At 41.6% G+C, this 20,855-nt stretch overlaps 1 protein-coding gene across 1 annotated transcript in view; it reads left to right on the plus strand.

Annotated features, from left to right (window-relative positions):
* The window catches only part of ENAH (ENAH actin regulator), a 135,727-nt gene that overhangs the window by 95,538 nt on the left and 19,334 nt on the right, over nucleotides 1-20,855 (plus strand). Inside the window, 2 exon segments of the mRNA XM_057314883.1 lie at nucleotides 6,114-6,198; nucleotides 19,694-19,992. Coding sequence (XP_057170866.1) covers nucleotides 6,114-6,198; nucleotides 19,694-19,992 — 384 coding nt within the window.

A 20,855-nucleotide genomic window follows, 5' to 3' on the forward strand; every position in this document is an offset into this window, starting at 1 on the left:
GTAATATTTTTAAAGCAAGGTTTAAACTTAATTGGATGATATTAAATCTAATTTCTAAAAATGATTTTTAAAATTCTGATTATTTAAGATTTATTACCATTTTCAGATGTATGGTCTTTAAATTGGTTTGGTTCTGATTCTATGCAAACTTTTTAGTTAGCATAAATTGTATTATTTAAAGAACACAGTTTAGGGGAAATCTAAAATACTGTCTTGTTTGCCTTTATGCAGTCTTTCTTGAGTCAATATATTTTAATCTGTTCATTGTTTTTTGGCTAATACGAACGGAAAAAGAAAATCTTTCCTAGGCTGAAAAGAATTTCTTTGGAATTTTATAGAAAATTATTGATACGAAGTTTTGGATATCACTAATAGCATACTAAGAAAATTTTTAATTTTGTTTTTCCTATCCCAGTTTTGAGTGTCACCTTGATTTTATATAAGCCCTTCTTCCCCTTTTCTTAAATTAGCACCTTCTTCTCACTGAGTTTTTTCCCTTAAAGAGAATTTACTTCATTAATACTTAGGGTAGATTTTAACATAGGTAGCCTAAATAATAAATGGCTATTTGATGTGGCCACATGTTTTTAATAAGATATTTTGTCAAGTATATATATGCATATTGAGAAAAAAAAAAGAATGATAAAATGTGGCTTGGTAAAACAATGGGTAGTTTTGATGTTTTTTCAGATTGCAAAGCCAATGAAGATATTCTTATTTACATCAGTGACTGTAAAACACTTTAATTGCTAGAGGCTGGTTAAAATGGCTTTTGTCTTTTTCAACTAGTAGAAATGAGTTCTTCTTAGGTTAAGTTAATCTTAAGTGTTTCCCCTGAATTTTTTTCAACTGCAAAGTCCTCTAAATGAGCAATACTGAAAGAGGGTAGATACTGTGAAATTAAGTCAGCCACGGATGCTGACCTCCTATACCTCAGTTCCATTTACTTTGTAAAATATGGTTGTGAAATGTCAATCGATTGCACTCTCTGATTGTCTAACTCTGCAAAGAAGCTATTTGGTCTGTGCATCATTTGGTCTGTGGCTTGTTACAGGGTTTTTCCACAAATAAGATTACCCATAAAAATTCTTTTTAAAGTTTATATTAAAGAAGATACGTTTTTATTAAATTACAGAGCTTCCAGAATGAGGATCTAGATAGGACGTATGTATAAAAACATTTTGAACCTTTGAAAGCACCTTTTAGTTTGTGTGAAGTTCTTCAGATGGGCCCGTTGTCCTGTGAAGCTTCTAACACCAAGGTGTCTGTTGCAGCCCAGAGCAAGGTTGCTGCTACCCAGGACAGCACTAATTTGCGATGTATTTTCTGTGGTAAGCAACATTATGTTTACATTATTTTTTCAAGCTGTGGTACATACTACTTGCACATTTCCATAACTTTTGTTTCCGTAGGCCATAGTCTGGCTTGTGGTATTCGGGGTAAACAGCAAGCTACGTTTTATGTTGTGCTATCTGTCGTGGCTCATGTAGGTGATTCGGTCAGCTTTTGAGTTGGCTTCTTAGTGAGGATGTAGTTAGGATGAGGGCCCCAAAACTAATTCTTCTTCAGTTCTTGCACCATGAACGAGAGGGGTTTTTGTTTGTTCGTTTTTGTTTTCAACTATTTTGTTTGAAGCAGTCTTTTAATTTATAACTTAAGGGACAGAATGACATCCACCTTAGTATGTTTTGAGGAATGCGAATGTGTCTTAGCTGAAGGGAGCTTTCGCTCAGCTTGAGTTAAGTTGTAGGCGCAGATGTCGTGAGGTGGATGTAAGCCATTGCTGCTTCCCCAGCTTGGCTCCTGAGTGACAGGCTTCTTTGTACAGTAGGTGAGGAGCGAGTTTGGGCTTAGAGAGTGCTCTTGCACTCCTGTGCACACACATGCACACGTATGTGTTGTTCGCATGCATGAGCTGGAGACGTCCCTTAGCTGCCCTGAGTCGCAGTCAGGCAGGTGCATGCTCGTGCCCTTACACAAAGATAGAGCTGTGTGTGCACACACACAGACACATGCACGCACGCTTACACACACACGCACACCTTCTTCTGAATTGTTTTTATCCTTATTTGATTCTAAAACCTTCTGTTTTGGAAAACCAAGTTCAAAAAATGACTCGTACTCGTTAGAACTTTTTTTTTTTGGACATATATATCTATATAGATATATCTTTTTTTATTCCTGTTTACTTTGGCCCAATTATTCTATGAGAGATAAAATTCAAAGTGATAATACTGCTAAAATCTTTGATAAACAGTTCAGCTGTGTGTATATACTTTATCCATGTGACTCAGTTTTTGATGTGATTCTTCAGTATTTCTGATATTGGTTCTTTACCTAATTCTCTTTCGAATTATTTTAAAATTTATGTACTGATGGTTTAGGCAAAGAAGCATGTGTTATAAATTTCCAAAAATGGAAACTCTGATGTATTTCTTAATGACCTAAAGTTCCATTTTCGGCTTGCTCCGGGTGACAGGGTCCCAGCAGTGAGCCTGTGCTGCTGGTCTTCGTAACTCCCTGCTCCCCAGGGCTTAATCAGTGACTCTCAGCGATGCTTCTCGGCCTCCTCCTGGGGGCTCTTCTAGGCCACCTTTTGAACTAGCCATGAGTTATTATTGGTATTGGTGTTTTTTTTTTAGTTCATTCTGAAAACCTACTTGATGTTCTGTACTTTGCTCCTTACTATGTTGAGTTCCACATGCAGAATAATAGATACAGTTAACCCAATTGCAGAGAGGATTGATTTGCCCTCAATAAGGGTGAATTTTTAAGTTGTAAAATAATGTGTTAAAAAGCAGATTTTCCCCATTATTACCTTTAATTGATTTAACTGTGTACAATAATATAATTACCACATTGCTAAGTTTACACTTGATTGTATTGTGTATAATAACACCTCCTGGTCTTTTAGTCCTGTGTTTTTAAGCAGTCTGTGGCTAAGTGTGAAACCAGATTTGTGAAAATTAAAATGTGACAGCAGGTGCAGTGTGCTTTAGCCAAAACTCAGTATTAAGTCAAGACTGAAATGCCATTCCTTCCTGGATTCGAGAGACACTCTATTCTGCTTTCCATCATTTATAGAGAACCTGTCAGTGACACGGACACATTTTCTGTATTAGCAACTAAGTCACATCTCTGCTGTATGAATTCTAGCTAGGACAGATTAATATCAGTCCTTGTCTCTGGCTCTGGTAATGAAACAGAGACAGTAACCCTCAAAGTTAGCTGCTGTTCTTCATGACACCACATAGGGATGAGCGGGCTCACGTGTGATTTCTCTTTTTTCCCAGAGAGAACTGTCAGCCACCACGGGATGCTCATAACAATACTGTCATTTGCCCACCGGCTAGGGAAGTGCCTTTTTCTGCATTCTCTGAGAACACAGATACTCATGTAGGAGTATGACCGAAAGTACATACAGTGCAGAAAACAAGGGCAGCTGGCAGCCTGGACTGCTCTCCGTTGCTGCTTCATGTCGTGAGCCTCATGTTGGTGGGATCGACCACTTGAATGACCCCGCAGAGTGTTTGACCAGAAGGAAGCATGAAATCGTGTCCCTGCAGTTCTTAAGTGACCCCGAACTCTTCTCGTTAGTGCTTACGGTATATTTACATTATCTTTAAAGGCACATGAATTTCAGTGTGCTCATTATCGTGACTTGACAGTTCTGATGGGGGAGAAACAGACAAGACAACTAGACTAAATACAGGTGCGAGAAGACACCAGCGGAAGGCCCCTTCTCTCTGTCCCACCACCGGGGGATGTCTGTGGAAAGACAAGCTGCCCGTTACCTCAAAGAATCATGTAGAAAACACTCGTAAGAGCTTTTCTTGGATCAGAATTCCCCTCATTTTAAAAAGATCTTCCTTAAGTTTTCCTCTTTTAGCTGCATGAATAAACTGTGATAAATTAATTTTTTAATGATATCAGAGAATACTTCCCACATTTTTAAAACCTTTTAAAACAAGTTCGTTAAGTTTTTAACTTCAAAAATCCAAAAGTTTCTGTAAATTGCTTTTGAAAGGTAATTTTTTCTCAAACTTTTTTTGAGTTATATCAAACTTTTGTTAGTTTAAAAAAATCTCTTTAATAAAATCAAGATTGAGTTAAAATTTTGACACCCTTTTCTTGAATTTATATTTGAGTTAAAACTTAAATTGGTAGATTTATATTGGAAAATTTCATCTGTCAGCATCACTATAGAGGTCACAAATGCTTGCGCTAGATGTGAACAGTATGTCAGCGTCCTTTTTTGGGATGGGTTCTGGACAGTCTCTCTGACCCCGTGGGATCCAGCTGCTTAATTATTCGAACAGCATGAGCTTTTCACTTAAATAAACATTATTTTAAAAAATAATTAAGCCAGAATGGTCTCTTGAGTTGCCCAGGCTAAATGCTCACATTTAATATTTTTGGATAAACACATAACTTTGGATATAAAAAATACTTCCCCCAAATAGTTTATATTTTCTCAAGTTTACCCTCCACCCTCAATCTTCTGTTTGTCTCTCCTTCTGCCGGAAGAGACAAGACATCTTTTCCTTCTGAGAGTATTAGACATTAGTGTATGGCTTCATATGACAGTCTATTTTTACATAAGTATGTTCATTTCCAAAAGAAGGAAAGAATTCCGGCCTGTTTCCTAGACAAGTTCTATTTTTCATTTATGCAAAAATTTTAAGTGCGTGTTTAACATTAATTTAAAAAGCTTTTTGATTTTTTTGTTGTTGCTGATGACGTAGAATTAATATTATTTTAATATTTCCTTTGTGTGGTTTTCAAAGTAGCAAACTTAGGAAATCTAATGAAATACATCACTGCAATTGTCATGTAACTTGTCTTTTAGAGGACAAATTACATGATTAATCTAGAAGTGGGTAAAGAGATGAGAAAAAAATTTAGTAGGTAAGTTTAGATCCACTTACCTGTTTTTCCACATTTGGAATATGCCAGTACTGTACCACATTGCCAGGAGCCTTATCCTTCTAGCGGCAACGTTTACTTCCCCAGAACAGCACAGAGTTACCAAGAACTTGTGTTAGGACACAGAAGTGTTTCTGTCTTACCCTGTTTCTGGTACTAGCGGCCTACAAAACACTTTCAAAATATCTGTTACGGGCACTTGCTGGCACACTAGATTTACTTGTTTACTGGGTTCTCTTGTTTACTGGGTTAGATTTCAAGATTGTTCGGTTTTAACCCTAGGCATTGCATATTAGGTCCAGTATTTATTTCTCTCATGACACATTTAATTTTTATATCCAGTGACATTACAACGTCCCATATTTAGTGGCATTTGTTTATAAGATGGTAAAAATGGGTCTGCATTGCACATGGTATGTGGGAATGGATGGTCATTAGTTTCTCGTGACAGAGCCATGTTGGTTTGAATGTAGGGTTTTGGTTTTTGGTTTTTGGGTGGTTTTTACTTTTGGTTTGTTTCTGTTTTTGTTTTGTTTTTTTAACCCCAAATGAAAAGTTATTAAGATTACCTCTGTTACGTTAAAAATTCAGATAAGTAGGTTAATTATATATAGAAGCTTAGCAAATGATTGTTTTCACCAGTGCTGGAAATGACAAGCCATTAAATAAAAATGGCAGCTTAAGTTGGGCAAATTTGATAAATGCATTAGCATTCTTCATCCTAGTAATAAGGTTCTCATGCTCTCTCTCTCCTGTTTTTCATTTCCAGTGTTCTATTTAGGTGAGTTTTTGAATTCTGATTTTTTCATTTAAGTTCTCCCTCTCCACTTCATGAATAAGAAAGAGAATGTCTCATTGTCTTAGAAACGTCCAGCTCAGGTGCCTATTCAGATGCTCATTGAACACTTGTTTTCCTCAAGCTCTTCATATATAAATGTTTATTTTTCCTTTATCGTTGATGTTTTCCATTTGTTTCAAGTAAGCCTTCTGGAGATGATGACAGTATTATGTTGCAGTCTTTCATTTGCTGTGTGTTATGTAAAGCTTATATTTTATTTTGCTAAACAAAAAAGAAGATACATTTGTAAATATGTGATGGTTTTATGTTATTCTTCTCATGATTTTATCTCCTCTGTCCAGCTAACTATAAAGATAATGCTCATCTATAATGTTTTCCTCCCTTTTAGGGCCAACATTGCCTAGACAAAATTCTCAGCTACCTGCCCAAGTTCAAAATGGTCCATCACAAGAAGAATTGGAAATTCAAAGAAGGTAAATTTTTAATCAATTGTTATTTGTAGTTTTTCTTTCTATTGCAGAAGACCTGTGAGCATCCTAATACTGAAAGTGGATTATGTCTTGTCAGCCATTTAAAAGTCACTTAGCAGCATACAAAGTGACTTTGACTTCAAGGAGACTTATTTTTATAGCAGTTATAAATTGGTCTATGGTCATTGTGGCTTTCACATAACTAATTTAACCAGAAAGTTGAAATCGTGTTGGCTGTTCGTAGACGTCCTTGATCTTGAGATGTTACCATGGTGCTTAGTAGTGGAATACAAACTCATTCTGTTTATGATTAAGTTGCTGGTTTGGTGAAGTCAGTAATATTATCCTTGCTTCCGTGCAGTTTATAAAGAAATACATTGGACATTCTAATACAGCCTCATTTAGGTATAGTTGTTTCTGAGTTAGCGGAGTCTCTGAACTATAAGCTACCAAATTAATAACAAAATAGTTTTATAAAATTCAGGTACATACAGTAACTAAAATTGAGTTAGTTAATCCAGGTGTCCCATTTTAAACAAATAAGAACTTTTTGGAGATGTCGATGTTGCTTGTTATCACTGTAGGTCACCTGTTTTATTTTAGAGAGCTGATAACCATCATATAGATAGATTCTTCCATCTGACAAGCATTTGCTCCATGGCAAGCCAGAATTTCTTCTTGTGACCTTAGATTTGGATCTCACGTTTGAAACACTCCTCAGATTCTCCATGTTGTTTTGATATGTGTGTCATGTTCCCCTGACAGACAGAAGGATCTCTACTACATTCTGTGTTGGCTGCTTTGGGGTGTAACTGCTTAGCTCTTGGGGAAGGCCCTCCCGAAATGAATTTTGTTTTTGTCACAGTCTTTTATATTCAGTTCAATCACTCCAGAAATACCCCCCAAATTTGATGAAAATCTATCCAACTCTTTTGAGTGGTGCTATAACAGATACAAATAAAGTTTTTGTAGAAATAAGGAAAGTTTAAAAGATAGAATTTTGGTTCTATATTGAGTGTTTTAAACACGTTAGAACAAGAGTTAGATTGTAATGATTCTGTTGCCCACCCCCGCCCCCCATCCACACACACGGAAAAGTAATTAATAAAAAAATGATCATGGGGCACCTAGGTGGCGCAGTCAGTCCATTGAGCGTCTGACTCTTGGTTTCGGCTCAGTTCGTCATCTGTGGAGTCGTGAGATCGAGCCTCAGGTCAAGCTCCGCGCTCAGGGAGTCTGCTTCACCTCTGCCCCTCCCCCACTCACATTGCTTCTCTCTTTTTCTCTGTCAAGTGAATGGATAAATCCTTTTTAAAAAAATGATCATGGTATTGGGAATAACATTTGCCAGGAAGAACCAGGAGAGAACCCACACGTTAACAGATACTTTCTGGCATCATGGAAAGGCAAGCAGGTGGCCCCTGGGACAGTTGCTGGGTAAAGACAATACAGAAATAGAAATAGGCACCCTCTGCTGGCTCGTTAAGGGTTTCTGTTGGGCGACCCATTGCATAGAGGTTGTTGAGAGCTTGTAACTTGCAGTTTTAGCAGAAATGAGTATTGAGCGAATTTCTACTACAGTCAAAACGCTGTGCCCCGTGTCCACTTTGGTCCTGTCCAAGTGCTGGCTGGCCCTGTAGCACTCCCCTGGACTTGAGGCTTGTCTGCTTGTGTGTAGGAAGATACTGCAGGGTTTGAAAATTGGATGTTGTTTGTATTACTTGTTTAGTTCAAGATTCAACTCAGTCGTTTTGAAGAGTGAAATGCAAAGTTCTGAAAAATGGGTGTAAATTTTAAAATTATTTTCTGTCCATAGCCACACAGTCTTCTTTCATTTTTTAAAATTTTTTATTTTTTTAATTTTTAAAAAAGATTTTTTATTTTTAACTAATCTCTGTACCTCACGTGGGGCCGAGATCAAGAGTCACTCACTGCACCAACTGAGCCGGCTGGGTGCCCCTCTTCTTTCTTTTAGGGAAACCTATCGGATACCACTGTCTTTCTCTCTTGGTGTTATTTTTTATCTGTGTCCCTTCCTTTCTCTTTCCTCTACCCACTTGCTTTTTTTTTCTTAAAGATTTTATTTATTTATTTGACACAGAGAGAGAGACAGCCAGAGAGAGAGGGAACACAAGCAGGGGGCAGTGGGAGAGGAAGAAGCAGGCTTCCAGCAGAGGAGCCCGATATGGGGCTCGATCCCAGAACGTTGGGATCATGCCCTGAGCCGAAGGCAGACACTTAACTAGACTGAGCCACCCAGGCGCCCCTTCCGCACTTGTTTTTTTTATCTGGTGAAATGTATTTTGTGTCTGCTCAGATCTCCTGGAAATGCTTCTTCTTCCAGCATTGACTTGTTTCTAGTTGAGATTTCTTCTCCTTGTGCACATCTCCCTCTTTGCTTTCTTCCTTTTGATCCTGCAGAGTCTCTTCCTTGCCGCCTCCTGTCCCTTGAGCCCCTTGGGCGTGTGCACGAGCTGTCCTCGTTCTTCCTCTGTACATGGTCTACCTCGACAGACTGATGATTGGGTTGTATATTGTAGCTTCTTCTTAACTGTCTTATGCTGGTGGCTTCCACATGGACAGCTGTGTCCCTGAACCTGAGATCAGTGCAGTATTTCCCACGAAATGGAGCAGTGTCATGGGTCCTTTTGAGAATTGGGTGACAGCAGCAGGCACGTGCCCTCTTTCCCCCAGCCCCCACCCTTCTGTTATGCAAGCAGACTTGCGCTTATGTGTCATTTTAGAGGGTCAGAGACCCTCTCGTTTCCAACAGTTGATCCTCAGTGAGAATTCCTATTGTGGAGCTCATGCATTTGGGTGTCCCACTAATACCACAGTGTAAAACCCTTATGATTTCATTCTTCATGTGCATGCTTTCTTCTCTTCAGTATTTCTCCCAAACTTTCTGCACAGGACGTCTGTAATGCTCTTCACTCATCATCCCTGTCGCAGTGTACCCTCTGACTTCTTTCTCTAACAGCCTTTTGGATCTACTCTTCTGACACTCGTGACTAATAGCTTTTCCAGTATTTGTTCTCTTCTGTACCGCTAGTGTTTTCTAGTTGGTTTGCCAGTCTTTAGCCCCGACCCCTTTCACTTATTCCCACTTTATTACTGTCAGATTAGTTCTTCTTAAAGTCGTTTGTACGTGGAAGACTCCCATATTGCACCAGAGGGCATAAGATGGGGAGGGTCACCTGCCACGCAGTCATGCCCTTCCCCTCCTGTTAATCCCCAGAATGAATCACACCTAACCATTTCTATGTTTAGTACTTCTGATGGCTTCTTCCATAGCATGAAATAATACGTTTCTGGTTCTTGATGATCCCGTGTGGTTGGGGGCTGCTGACTCCCTCTTTCCACTGCGAAGTATGACTTGTCCACCTCCCTGTCCAGCTTCCAGTAGCCATTGGTTTCAGTCCCACTGCTGGTTTCTCTTTCAGATTGAACCTGCATCTTCACTTGAGCTCTCTGCGCTCCTCGCTCTATGACACCCCTGTCCCTGCGCTTCCATCCCACCCCCTGGTTTTCTCGCTTCACAGTTGAGACATTTGCAGTCTTCCTCCGTCTGTCATTAACTGGGTTCTTATGTTGCAGGTGACTTCCCCCCACACCCACTCCTTCTGGAATCCCTTTAAACCTGTCAACCATGGTAATCTGGGTTTTCAGGAATATGTCACTAGCTAAAGTTTTTGGGGTTTGTGGTTTCTTTTTTCCTCTTTTTTTTCTTTAAGTACTTAATGGACCTTTTCCATTCGAAGACTTACAGCCATTTAAACATTTCTTCTCTCTGTTTTCTCTGTTCTCTTTTTTGGGAACTCCTACTAGTCAAATGCTGGCCTTTCTGGGTTATTTATTTTCTCATGATATTTCTCTTTCCTCATTTTTTGCTTCTTTTTTTTGTTCTGTATTCTTGGCAATATTTTTAGTGATATATTCTAGACCAGCACTTTCTAGTAGAAATACAATATGGGCCGTATATGTAATTAAAATTTTTCTAGTGGTCATATTAGCAAATGTAAAAAAGAAACAGGTGAAATTAATTATAATAATATATTTTATTTAACCCAGTCTATCTAAAGTATTATTTCAAGATGAAATACGTATAAAGGTATTTTACATTCTATTTTTCATACTGAGTCTTCAAAATTTGGTATGTGTTTTACACTTACTGCACTTTTCTGTCCGGACAGGCCACATTGCAATGCTCAGGAGCCGCATGCATGGCTCACAGCCACCTAACGGGGATAACATAGTAGTAGATCGTCTGTTGAAAGATGAATCTTAATCTCAAGAGTATTTTCTATTTTGTAATTATTCCCTTTTTAACAGCCTGTTCCAAATTTATGATTATATCTTAAGCCTCTCCAATTTCTCTTCCTTTGCCTGAATCTTCTCTCTCCCGTAGAGTTGAATTGTTTGTCTTACTGGTTTTACTCAAATATCTGGTCATCTTTAGTGGTCCGTTTATCTCTAAACAGATGAGATTGAATAGCGTCCGTACTTGGCTTGGCTTTCCTCTTGAATCATGGAGGTAAGGTCTCTGCTGGGCACATTCCTCCCTGACCAGGAGGATGGCCGGGAGGTCTGTGGAAGTGGGTGGAGCAAGTAGACTGGTGGGCTCTCCTTTAGGGTACAAGGGTGGGGACCCCACAAATGTTGAGCTACCCCTAGTGCCACCAGAAGCCCAGACTCACCCAAGGCAGCGTGTTGAGTTTGTTTAGAGAACAGTCTTCTGTGGGAAATGCCATCCAGTGAGCTAAGGTTGAGGAGGAGAGGGGTGGCAGATGCCACAGTTCTTCAAAGTGTGACTTTATTGATCGGCCTGATTATGACCACGTGGCCCCCTCCCAGCCTCTGTGTCTGCTGGCCTCACGGTGGGGGGGGTGGGGGCGTCTCTCCAGGTTCCTCTTGTCGCGTGCGCGTCAGCCACTCTCACTCAGTATGTGTTCTGGTTGTGGCTACCTTCGCTCTGCAACGAGGTGAGAAGGTTCCAGGTGCTGTTTGTTCCCTGTGCTTACAACACACCAGGACAGGGAGTGGGGTGGGGGCGTAAACAGCCTTACCCCCATCAGACAGGAAACAGTAGACATGGCAAAGGATGTTTAGTGCTCTGGGAGGAGACCCAGCCGAGTAGAGGGGAGTGTGTGTGGCGGGGCGGCGAGGGGAGGCTGGTTATAATTTTAAATAGGCTGATCAGGGTGAGTCTTACCGAAACAAAGGTAGGAGCTAGCCTGGCCAAGCAGGTGTCCGGGTGAAGTGCTTTGCACAAAGAGGGAACAGCCACGCAAAGGCCTTAGGGCGGGATTGTGCGTGTGAGTACGAGGACAAAGGAAGAGGCCATAGCGGCTTGGGCAGAGAGAGCAAGGATTGAAAGGAGAGTGCTGGGTGAGTGTGAAGCTAATGCAGAGTCCTATCTTGCAGGACCTGGCCAGTGATTGCAGAGGAGGTAGCTCTTGTTCTGAGAGAAAAGGGACCATTGGATTTTTTTTTAAAGAATTTATTTTAGAGAGAGAGAATGGGGGAGGGGCAGAGGGAGAGGGAGAATCTCAAGCAGACTCTCTGCAGAGTGTGGACCCGAGGCTCAGTCCCACAATCCTGAGATCATGACCTGAGTCGAAATCAAGAGTCGGACGCTCAACCGACTGAGCCACCCGGGCGCCCCTGAATGGCTTTGATAGAAATGATCTGGCTTACCGTATTAACCGTCAGTCTGGCTGCTCCATTGAGACTAGCCTTTGGAGAAGCCCGGATGGAGGTGGGCGCGGGGCGGTGAGCGCAGCCCAGCAGGAGAACCAGGGAGGCTGTTAAGGGAAACGAGGTGGGATGTAATGGTGGCTTCCGCCAAGTCACAGAGGTGGCGAGTAGGCAGATTCTGACGCTTTCCGGGGGGGTGTGTGGGGTATGAGAGGGGGAAGTTGTGGCTTTTAACCTAAGCAAGTGGGTAGGATGGAGTTGTGCTCAACTGAGATGCGGAAGACTGTGAGTAGAGCAGGTTTTGTTGGGAGGTACCAGAGGTGAACTTTGAGAATGTGAGAGGGAGATGTTCGTTGGACATCCACGTAAAGAATGTTGAATGCGCACTTGGATATACTTGTCTACGGAAACTGAGGAGAGAGGTCTAGACTTACTCTGCTCTCTGCTGTTCGTGCTTTCATGACCTTGATGATAGAGTTGGTCTGCTGACGACCCCTCAGTTTTCTACTTTGTCCTGAGTTGGTTTATGCACAGTTTTGACTTTCAAGAATTCCAGTAGAATCTTGGAGTGGTGGGAGACTTGAATATGAGTCCAGATAGTCCTGCCGTGTCACTTCGCCCTCAGCACTCCCGAAGGCCGGCCCTTCTCACGTCCAGCTTTGCTGTTTGGCCTGACGTATGAGGACCCCCTGCGCGTCCGTGTCCTCTCTCCTGGCTGTGTCTGCATACACCGCTCTCGGGTTTTCCTCTTCTGACTGCGTTGTCATCATCTGTAGTTTCTTCTCCAGGTGTACTGGTGGCTTCTTTTCTGAACTCTTAAAACTTCATCACACACTCTCTTATTTTATATTTTACTATTTATTCAGTTTGCAGCTAAGTCTCTCCTCTGCAGCGAACATCATAGGCTCTTTGAGAGTAGAGACCTGAATAAAGTTTCTGAGAAAAAGCCAAGAAGTTTCTGGTACTGAATTCATGTATCTGTAGATGTTACGTATGAGAGGCAGAAAACATATGAGTTTGTACGGTTTAGGGACAGTTAAGTATGGTAATACACGCCATTTTCATGCCGCTTAGGCTTTTCTTTTCTTTTTTTTTTTTTTTTTAAGATTTTATTTATTTATTTGACAGATAGAGACAGCCAGCGAGAGAGGGAACACAAGCAGGGGGAGTGGGAGAGGAAGAGGCAGGCTCCCAGCAGAGGAGCCTGATGTGGGGCTCGATCCCAGAACGCCGGGATCACGCCCTGAGCCGAAGGCAGACGCTTAACGACTGCACCGCCCAGGCGCCCCTGCTTAGGCTTTTCTGTCTGTGCTGTTTGGGCGGCGCTGGGAGCTTCCCTGAGGAGATGCGCTGGGAGCCGTGCCTTGAAGAGGAAGCAGAGTAGGGACTTGTGGTCCTAGAAGGGAGGACCATTCCAGGCCGAAAGAGCAGAGATGTGTAAGGGCACGGGGTGCAGACAGCCCTGTGACACGGTACCGCCTCAGGACTGACAGAGCAGTCAGACGAGTACGTTGTGTCCAGCTTGTAAAGTGCTTTTTCCCTGAATTTGTTGTATAATAAAAAGGCACCTTGCTTTTTAACACTTTAGTATTCTCAGATTATGAGAAAGGTATGCCATTTTCCTTTGGCCTACATCCCGTAGGATCTTTTTGCCCCTGTTGAAACCGTACTTGGAAGAAGATACTTTGAGTACGTTTTTATACAGGCGCTTAGCACTGGCGTTTGTCTCCGCAGCAGCGCGTGGCTGGACCGGATGATGGCGGCGGGATATGCAGCACGGTCCGCTCAGAAATTGGGTTTCCAATAGAAATTCTATTTCCAAAATTTATTTCATGTGGTTATTTATACAGAAACAAATTTTCTTGTGTTTGGTTTTATTTTCAGAGGCTTGATACAGTACCCTCGGCCAGCTTTTGTGACCTTATTAACTTTGGCTCCTTAACTGGCTCTTTTCTATGCCATTACTGCAAAAAGGGTAATGAAAATGCCGATTGATTTGCATCATAATATTCACCTGTAAGATTTGGGTAGTTCTATTTTTAGTATAAAGTTCATATTATAATAAATGATATATTTCTGTTACTGCTTTTAGGCAGGCTGTTGTTAGGGGTATCATGAATTGAGTTTTGAAGGTGGCCAGGTGGTTTGTACTTGGTGAGCAAGTAGTGATGGGTAGGGAGAGGACGATAGGAACAGTGCGCTCCTCCAGGCATTTGTATGTTGGGTTTGCATAACAAACTTCATAGGATTTTTCCTCAGAACCATAAATTATTAATGGGTTATTTTAATTAATAGCTAAGAATTCTTCTTCTTTAAGTTGTTTCTTCTGAAATAGCTATGAAAAAGGAAATTAATTACTAAAGAAAAGCTTAAACAACGTATTTAGAATTTGGTTTGTTTAGGAAGGTCAGCTGCACTTTGAAGAACATTAGTTACATAACGTGACAGGTAAGAAATGGCTGTCCACTTTCTAATTTCCAAAATTGTGTTGATGAGGGATGTTATGGATTGAATTGTGTCCCCCAAGAAAGACGTCCTAATCTCCAGTATCTCAAAATGTGACCCTACACGGAAATAGATTCGGTAGTTAAGATGAGGTCGTACTGGAGTGGGGTGGGCCCTTCTTAATCCAGTACGAATGATGTCCTTAGAGGAGGAGAAGGATACAGAAGGAAGATGGGCCTGTGAAGATGGAGACTGACACGAGGAGAAAATCGTAGGTTGGAGGCAGACACTGTGGTGGTGTACCTGCAAGCCAGGCACCTCCAGGAATTATCAGCCGTCAGCAGAGGCTGGACGAGGAGTGGAGCAGGCTCTACCTCAAGGGGCTTTACAGTTCTTGTGCAGAGTTTGGGGTGAAGCAGGGGTGGTGTAAAGAAAAAGAATCAAATGAAAAAAATACTAATTTTTAACACCAGAGCAAGGAAGAATTGCTCTGAAAAGTAAATGTGATCAGCCATGAATAATACAAGTGAATGTCGATGTATCCGAAGTGGCGGTGTGGTTTGGTTGGAAGAATGAGGAGGGAGGTTTTGTGGGTGGGGGGGTAGGAACTAGCTCCTTCGTGCGGTAGGACGTCAGTAGATAATGGTCAGGCTGGGGGACTAAGAAGGAGCCGCTCTGAACAAGTCACCGTGTTCAGAAACACGAGGTCAGTACCAGATTGGAAGTACTTGCTTCTGGAGAGCGAAATCAGGAGCGGGGAGGGTCCCTCCCCAGGGAAGGGATTCCCGTTTTGTTACAAGCTTTGTTGTCCTGCTGTGTGTGTGTTTTATAAGTTTCATTGTTTTATTTCAATGAGGGTGAGTTCGAGTTGAAAAAACGAATGTTGACTTTGGATGTTAATCAGTCCCGTACCTTTCCTGTCGTCACGTGAAGGTAGGATAGTTTAGTTTTCTACTCATTTTTGTTTCATTTGTTAATATCAGTTTTGGGTGCTTACTCATTAATATCTGGCTTCTTTGACAATGATGAAAAACATATTTAAGAAACATGAGTCAGTCCTGTGTTTAGGCTCAACATCGAACTCAATTTAGTTAATGTCTATAAATAGCCAGCAGATCAGCACCACTACCTCAAAGTTATAAAAGGGGACTAGTTGTCCCAGCACCCAAGCAGCGGGGCAGCAATGAGGGTTTATAGCCCCCTGGTCGGCCTTCACAGGCAGGATGGACCGAGAGTCGACCGCCTCCTCCTGTAAGTACGGGCCTCGTAACGTTACATCTTGATTGTCTTGTTTCGTTTTATCCACTTTCCATTTGCTTGCTAATAGAGAAGTGAAATACCCACGTGATGTGATCAGAACACATTGGTGTAATTTTATTTTCTGACAAATGTCAGGAACATTGTTGTGTTACTAAGTGTTATCAACTCAGATTATTTTCTGAGTCTGCTCTCCTTTACTTCATTGTATCAAAATTTAAATCATTTGTGATCTACCTAACACTCTTCCGCATAGGTAAGGGTGTATGAAATGTATTTTTAAACTTTAATTATATTTTGCTTGCTTAAAAAAAAGTCTTTGAGTCAACATAAACTAAATTTATGTCTGAATATATTTAAGAAAAATCTATTAAACTCATCGTTGGCCAGTGCTTTGGGCATCTCTTCACTTTGGGGGACAGATCTTTTAAGGAAATAGGTATTTTGGTGGTGGGAGGAACAATTTCTGATTTTTTTTCCCAGTGCTTTTGGTGGCTATAATATTGGTCATTTGCACTACAATTGTCTTTGAAAAAAATGTGTATTTTCTCAGAAACTTTCAAGTTAATGTAAAATACATATCCTAACTTAAAAGTTAGTCTGGCAGAATTTTTGCGTAGTTCAGAAGTCGAGCCCTTGTATTTTGAGAAAGTCTTCAGATGGCTCTGAGTAAAGAACAGCTGTAGACACAGCTCTGGGAAGAAGAGTCAATGTGCGTTTCCTGTCTGTGAGTTGGCAGTGATATTTTTAAGAAAAGCAGGGTTTATAAACTTGGAAACTGTCCCCTAAAAAGATAATACAGATGTCCTTGCTTTAGAGGTCAGAACATGAATGTCAGGTTTATATATCATCCAATTTAGGTGGGAATTATTCATGCTACTAAAGATTTGTAAGCCTGAGATTTTCCTTTTGACACACTACTTTGGGAAATATATATAGATGTGCATCTTTTCAGTGAGCAGGCTAAAAAGTGGCCAGGGACTTTAACCACCTCTTTTTTTTTCTCCCTTCAAATTAAGAAAATAGCAGAATTTCTTGGAGCTGTATGAACTGCCTACTCCACTCACTGTCTGTGAACTTGGGAATCTCTCTGGCGTCATACTCCTTCTTGATCTTTTACAGAGTGAAAACCCTTGAATAAATATTAGGTTCTGACATGTGGAATAATCTTCCTAAGTCAGGACTCCCTGGCTGTAAATGTCATTATGCAATAATTCCTTGAGATCTGGCTTTCTGCCTGTGGCTTGAGCTTACTTTTTGTGATAAAAGCATTGTGTTGCTTGGAGAAATGACCATCAGCTGGGAGGTAAAAACAGCAACAACAGCAAAACAAATCAGAACGTCAATACGAAATGCAGTGTGGGGCACCTGGCTGGTTCAAGTGGAAGAGTGTGCGACTCTTGATCTCAGGGTCATGAGCTCGAGCCCCGCATTGGGTGTAGAGATGACTTTAAAGACAGGAAGAGAAATGCAGCGTAGTCTTAGGGTATCATATGGTGTAGCTGTATTAATAACATAAACTCTGAATATTGATTTCACCAGGAATGTGCATTCTCCCGTGATTGTGCTGGGAGAGGCTTGGGTGTGGTGAGGGAGCCACCGGAGTTACCTGTGGGCAGTATCTGAAGTTAAAAGAAAAGTCCAAAAAGAGTTGAGAGTAATTGGAAATGGGTGGGAAGGTTGGAGCAATGAACTGTTGGTTTTTTTAAATAAGCTTTATGTACCTGTATTATGTTGACAAGAATAAAATGAAAGAGGTGGTGTGGAAACGGGAAAGGGCCTAGGAACTTGTGTCTTTTCATCCTAGAGTTCTTGGTGAGCTGCTGTAGTCTGACGCTAAGTAGTTTCCCTTAGCTTCTGTGCACAGATGTGTTCTCATTAGAGTACTACGGGTATATCTTTCCCTTTCAGATCCAGTAGATTGCTTGGAGTATTACATTAAAAAGTACGAGTGCGCTCATACTTTTTGACACATATGGTGTGTTTTAAATATATGTCCCAGGTCTGACGCAGTGACTGCTTGCACTGAGTAGGGCCTCCCACCACTCTTGTGCAGGTACTGTTAAGTACGGGGATAGGCCCAGAGAGAGGCTTCGTGCTTTTCTGAGACAAGTGGGGTTGACTCACTTGTCAAATGGGCTTTTCCCTTTTTGTGGTCAGTTTAGGAAACACGAAGGGGAGAGATTTCTGGAGAAGTCTTAGTGGTTTATTGGTAGTGCTGGGAGGGACGAAGGCTGGCATCCTCGCTCTGTCATTTAGCTCTGCCTCTACTGGGAACCCAGCGGTTTATTAGCCAGTGCCAAGAAAAGTCCTCGTGAAATTCCCGATTGTAGCTCACATTTATTGAGTGTTCTTAATGCCCCAGGAACTTTTTAAACAGCTTTTTAAGGCATTGCTTCATTTAATCTTACCCACCATGCTATGAAATATATTATGTATAAGATGGGGCTATTTTTTATTTTGGGGAGAGTTAACTTTTATAGCAAGACTATCGCTTAGGTACTTGGAGACATATTTGCCTGCTCTGTTACATATATGTATGGAAACATACAGTTTGCTTTTATGTTTCAGACCCATATACATTGGGCCTCTTTAGGTTTTAATATAATCACAGTGATTCCAAAAGCCAGCATTTGAAGTCCTAGAGTGAAAGGAGATTTTTAATTTAATTGTATAAATACTGAGACATTCCATACATTCTTAGACAAGGAGATTAAAAGACATGAATGTTTTTCTCATTGATCTTCAAATTTAATAAAGCATTAATAGGATTGAGAAGGATAGGTCTTGGCAGAAGGGTTAAATTTAACAAAGTGTTTCTGAAGTTTAACCTAGAAGAAGCTAAGTGTCTTGAGAATCATCTAGAAAAACTCAAAAAGAAGAGTGATAAGGTTGGATGCACCCTACTAGATATTTATTTCAGATGTCAAAGCATCAAGGTCCTGGTCCCATACTAGACAAACAGATCCACCAACCAGAACATTCTGGAATTTCAGAACTACACACATAAAGGTGGCATCTTAAATCAGGACCATGAGCAACTCTAAATGGTGTGTGACGTAGCTCAGGACTACACATCCCAAAACTAAGATGAATTTCATATAAACTAAGGGTTTTGTTGTAAAAACATGTAATTATGTAACTTTGTTGTGAGAAGGGGCTAAGAAAGATTTCAAAGGCAGATCACATAAAGGAATAGAGCACTAGACTTTCTATGTAAAAGTTACAAGCCAGATCACAACTTCAACAAAGTTAACACATTACGGTTTTAAATGAAACTGTAAAAATCAAAGGCATCTTTAAAAAGCCTTAATAAAAGTTAGAAATACATACGACCAGCATTTGTGACAAAGGGTTATCACCTTTAATAGAGAAAGGAGCTCTTCACCTGAGTATGGAATATGAACTCTCCTGGGAGCAAGCTGGTCAGAGAGCACGTGCAGCCGTGTCTCGCACTGCGCTCCGAGAGGGCAGAATGCAGGCTGTCTGTGGGAGCAAGCCTCTCAGCTGCCGTTAGAAACGGTGATAGTGTTCGGTGTTGGAGAGGAGAAAGGGAATTCTCATCTTTGGGGCTGCTTGGGAGCCCAGCCACCATTTCTGAACACAGTTGGGAGCCATGTATCCAAAATCTTAAGATACGAGTACCTTTTCCCCTAGCAGACCTGCCAGTTGTGATCCTTCAGAAGTGGTAGGGACAGGGTGCAAAAACAAATGAAGCCGACTTTTGTCGCACTACTGTGTGGCCAGCCCTGGTGTTTTCTAAGAGGACATTTGATACAATGACGTGGCACTATGGTGTTGCATGTTCAGCCACTTGGAAAATTCATTTATTTGTAGCACTTTGTTCATGAACAGTGCAGAGTAGAGTGAGACGCTAGTGTCACGTGGGGATGATCCAGCTAGGTCGTTTTCATTTCTGTGACGCTGGTAAGTCCTCCCGTCCCATCCGTCTTCACTGGCGGATGTGGATTGCAGGCTCCACTTTGTGTCTGTATCAGAACTGAGGCGCGCATAGGTTCATCTGAAGGAGTGGGTGTTTTGTGGTGAGTGGCCATTGTTGCATATTTCTGATTTTTTTTTTTAAATTTTTAAATTTCAGGCAGCTGCAAGAGCAGCAGCGACAGAAGGAGCTGGAGCGCGAGCGCGTGGAGCGTGAGCGCGTGGAGCGAGTGGAGCGCGAGCGCCTGGAGCAGGAGCAGCTGGAGCGGGAGCGGGAGCAGCGGGAGCGCGAGCGTCAGGATCGTCTGGAGCGAGAGCGGCTGGAGCGGCTCGACCGAGAGCGGGAGCAGCGGGAGCGGCAGGAGCAGCGGGAGCGCGAGCGGGAGCAGCGGGAGCGGCAGGAGCAGCTGGAGCGCGAGCAGCTGGAGTGGGAGCGCGAGCGCAGGCTGTCAGCCGCTGGTAAGTGCGCGCCTCGCTTTGCCGCCTGGTGTCGGGCGCGGGGTGCCGGGAGGGAGGGGCTGGGGGGGGCAAGCAGGACGGGTGGACAGGGCAAAACATGCAGCACTTGCTACTTTACCATTTCCTTAGTCCTCTCTGTATGGCATTTATTGCTTGGAGACTTAGGAAAGCTCTGTGTAGTCCGGCTTTCTAATTCTTCGGACTCGCTGTAAATTGGCTGTAAAGTGCACTGTGTGTTTATGGGAAATGTTCTGTATTGGGTGAACTAGGAATGTATTTCCCTTTGGAGGTTGCTTAAACTGTCCTGAATCCTATAGGATTCAAGAAGTGTGCTTGATGGCACTCTAGACCTGTCGAAGGAGGAAAACACCCTCTCTAAAACGGACTAGTACTTTACGGATGTCCGAGTATTGCGAAAAATTAGTGAAAACTTCTAAATCTAATGGAATTTATTGAATGACATTTAGGGTTAAGAGAAAACTGAAAGTTTGAGACATTCATTAAAATTGACATTTATTGGAATAGGATTTAAGAATTATTTTTCTATTCCATGTGGCCTATATCAAAGGTCTCAGCGTGGATCTCAGTGTGGTTGATTGGTTTGTTGTTTGCGTTAATTTGTTTTTAACTGCCTAATTATTTTCTGGGGTGATAGCCAGAAGAACAACACTTATCCATAAATAAGCATTGAATAGGGGGTTCCTAGCCCTTTATAAAACTTTTTGTCAGTTTTGCTATTTGTTCTTAAAAGACCAGCAGACGTATTCTTCTGTTTATGGTCCTATGCATGTAATTTTAATGTCCTTTTAGTGGGCTAAATAATGAGAATTAAGATACAGTCTTGCTCTTGCAAAGGATAAGCT

The sequence above is a fragment of the Ursus arctos genome, unplaced genomic scaffold (genome assembly GCF_023065955.2).
Source record: "Ursus arctos isolate Adak ecotype North America unplaced genomic scaffold, UrsArc2.0 scaffold_2, whole genome shotgun sequence".
In the NCBI taxonomy this organism is placed as follows: domain Eukaryota; kingdom Metazoa; phylum Chordata; class Mammalia; order Carnivora; family Ursidae; genus Ursus; species Ursus arctos.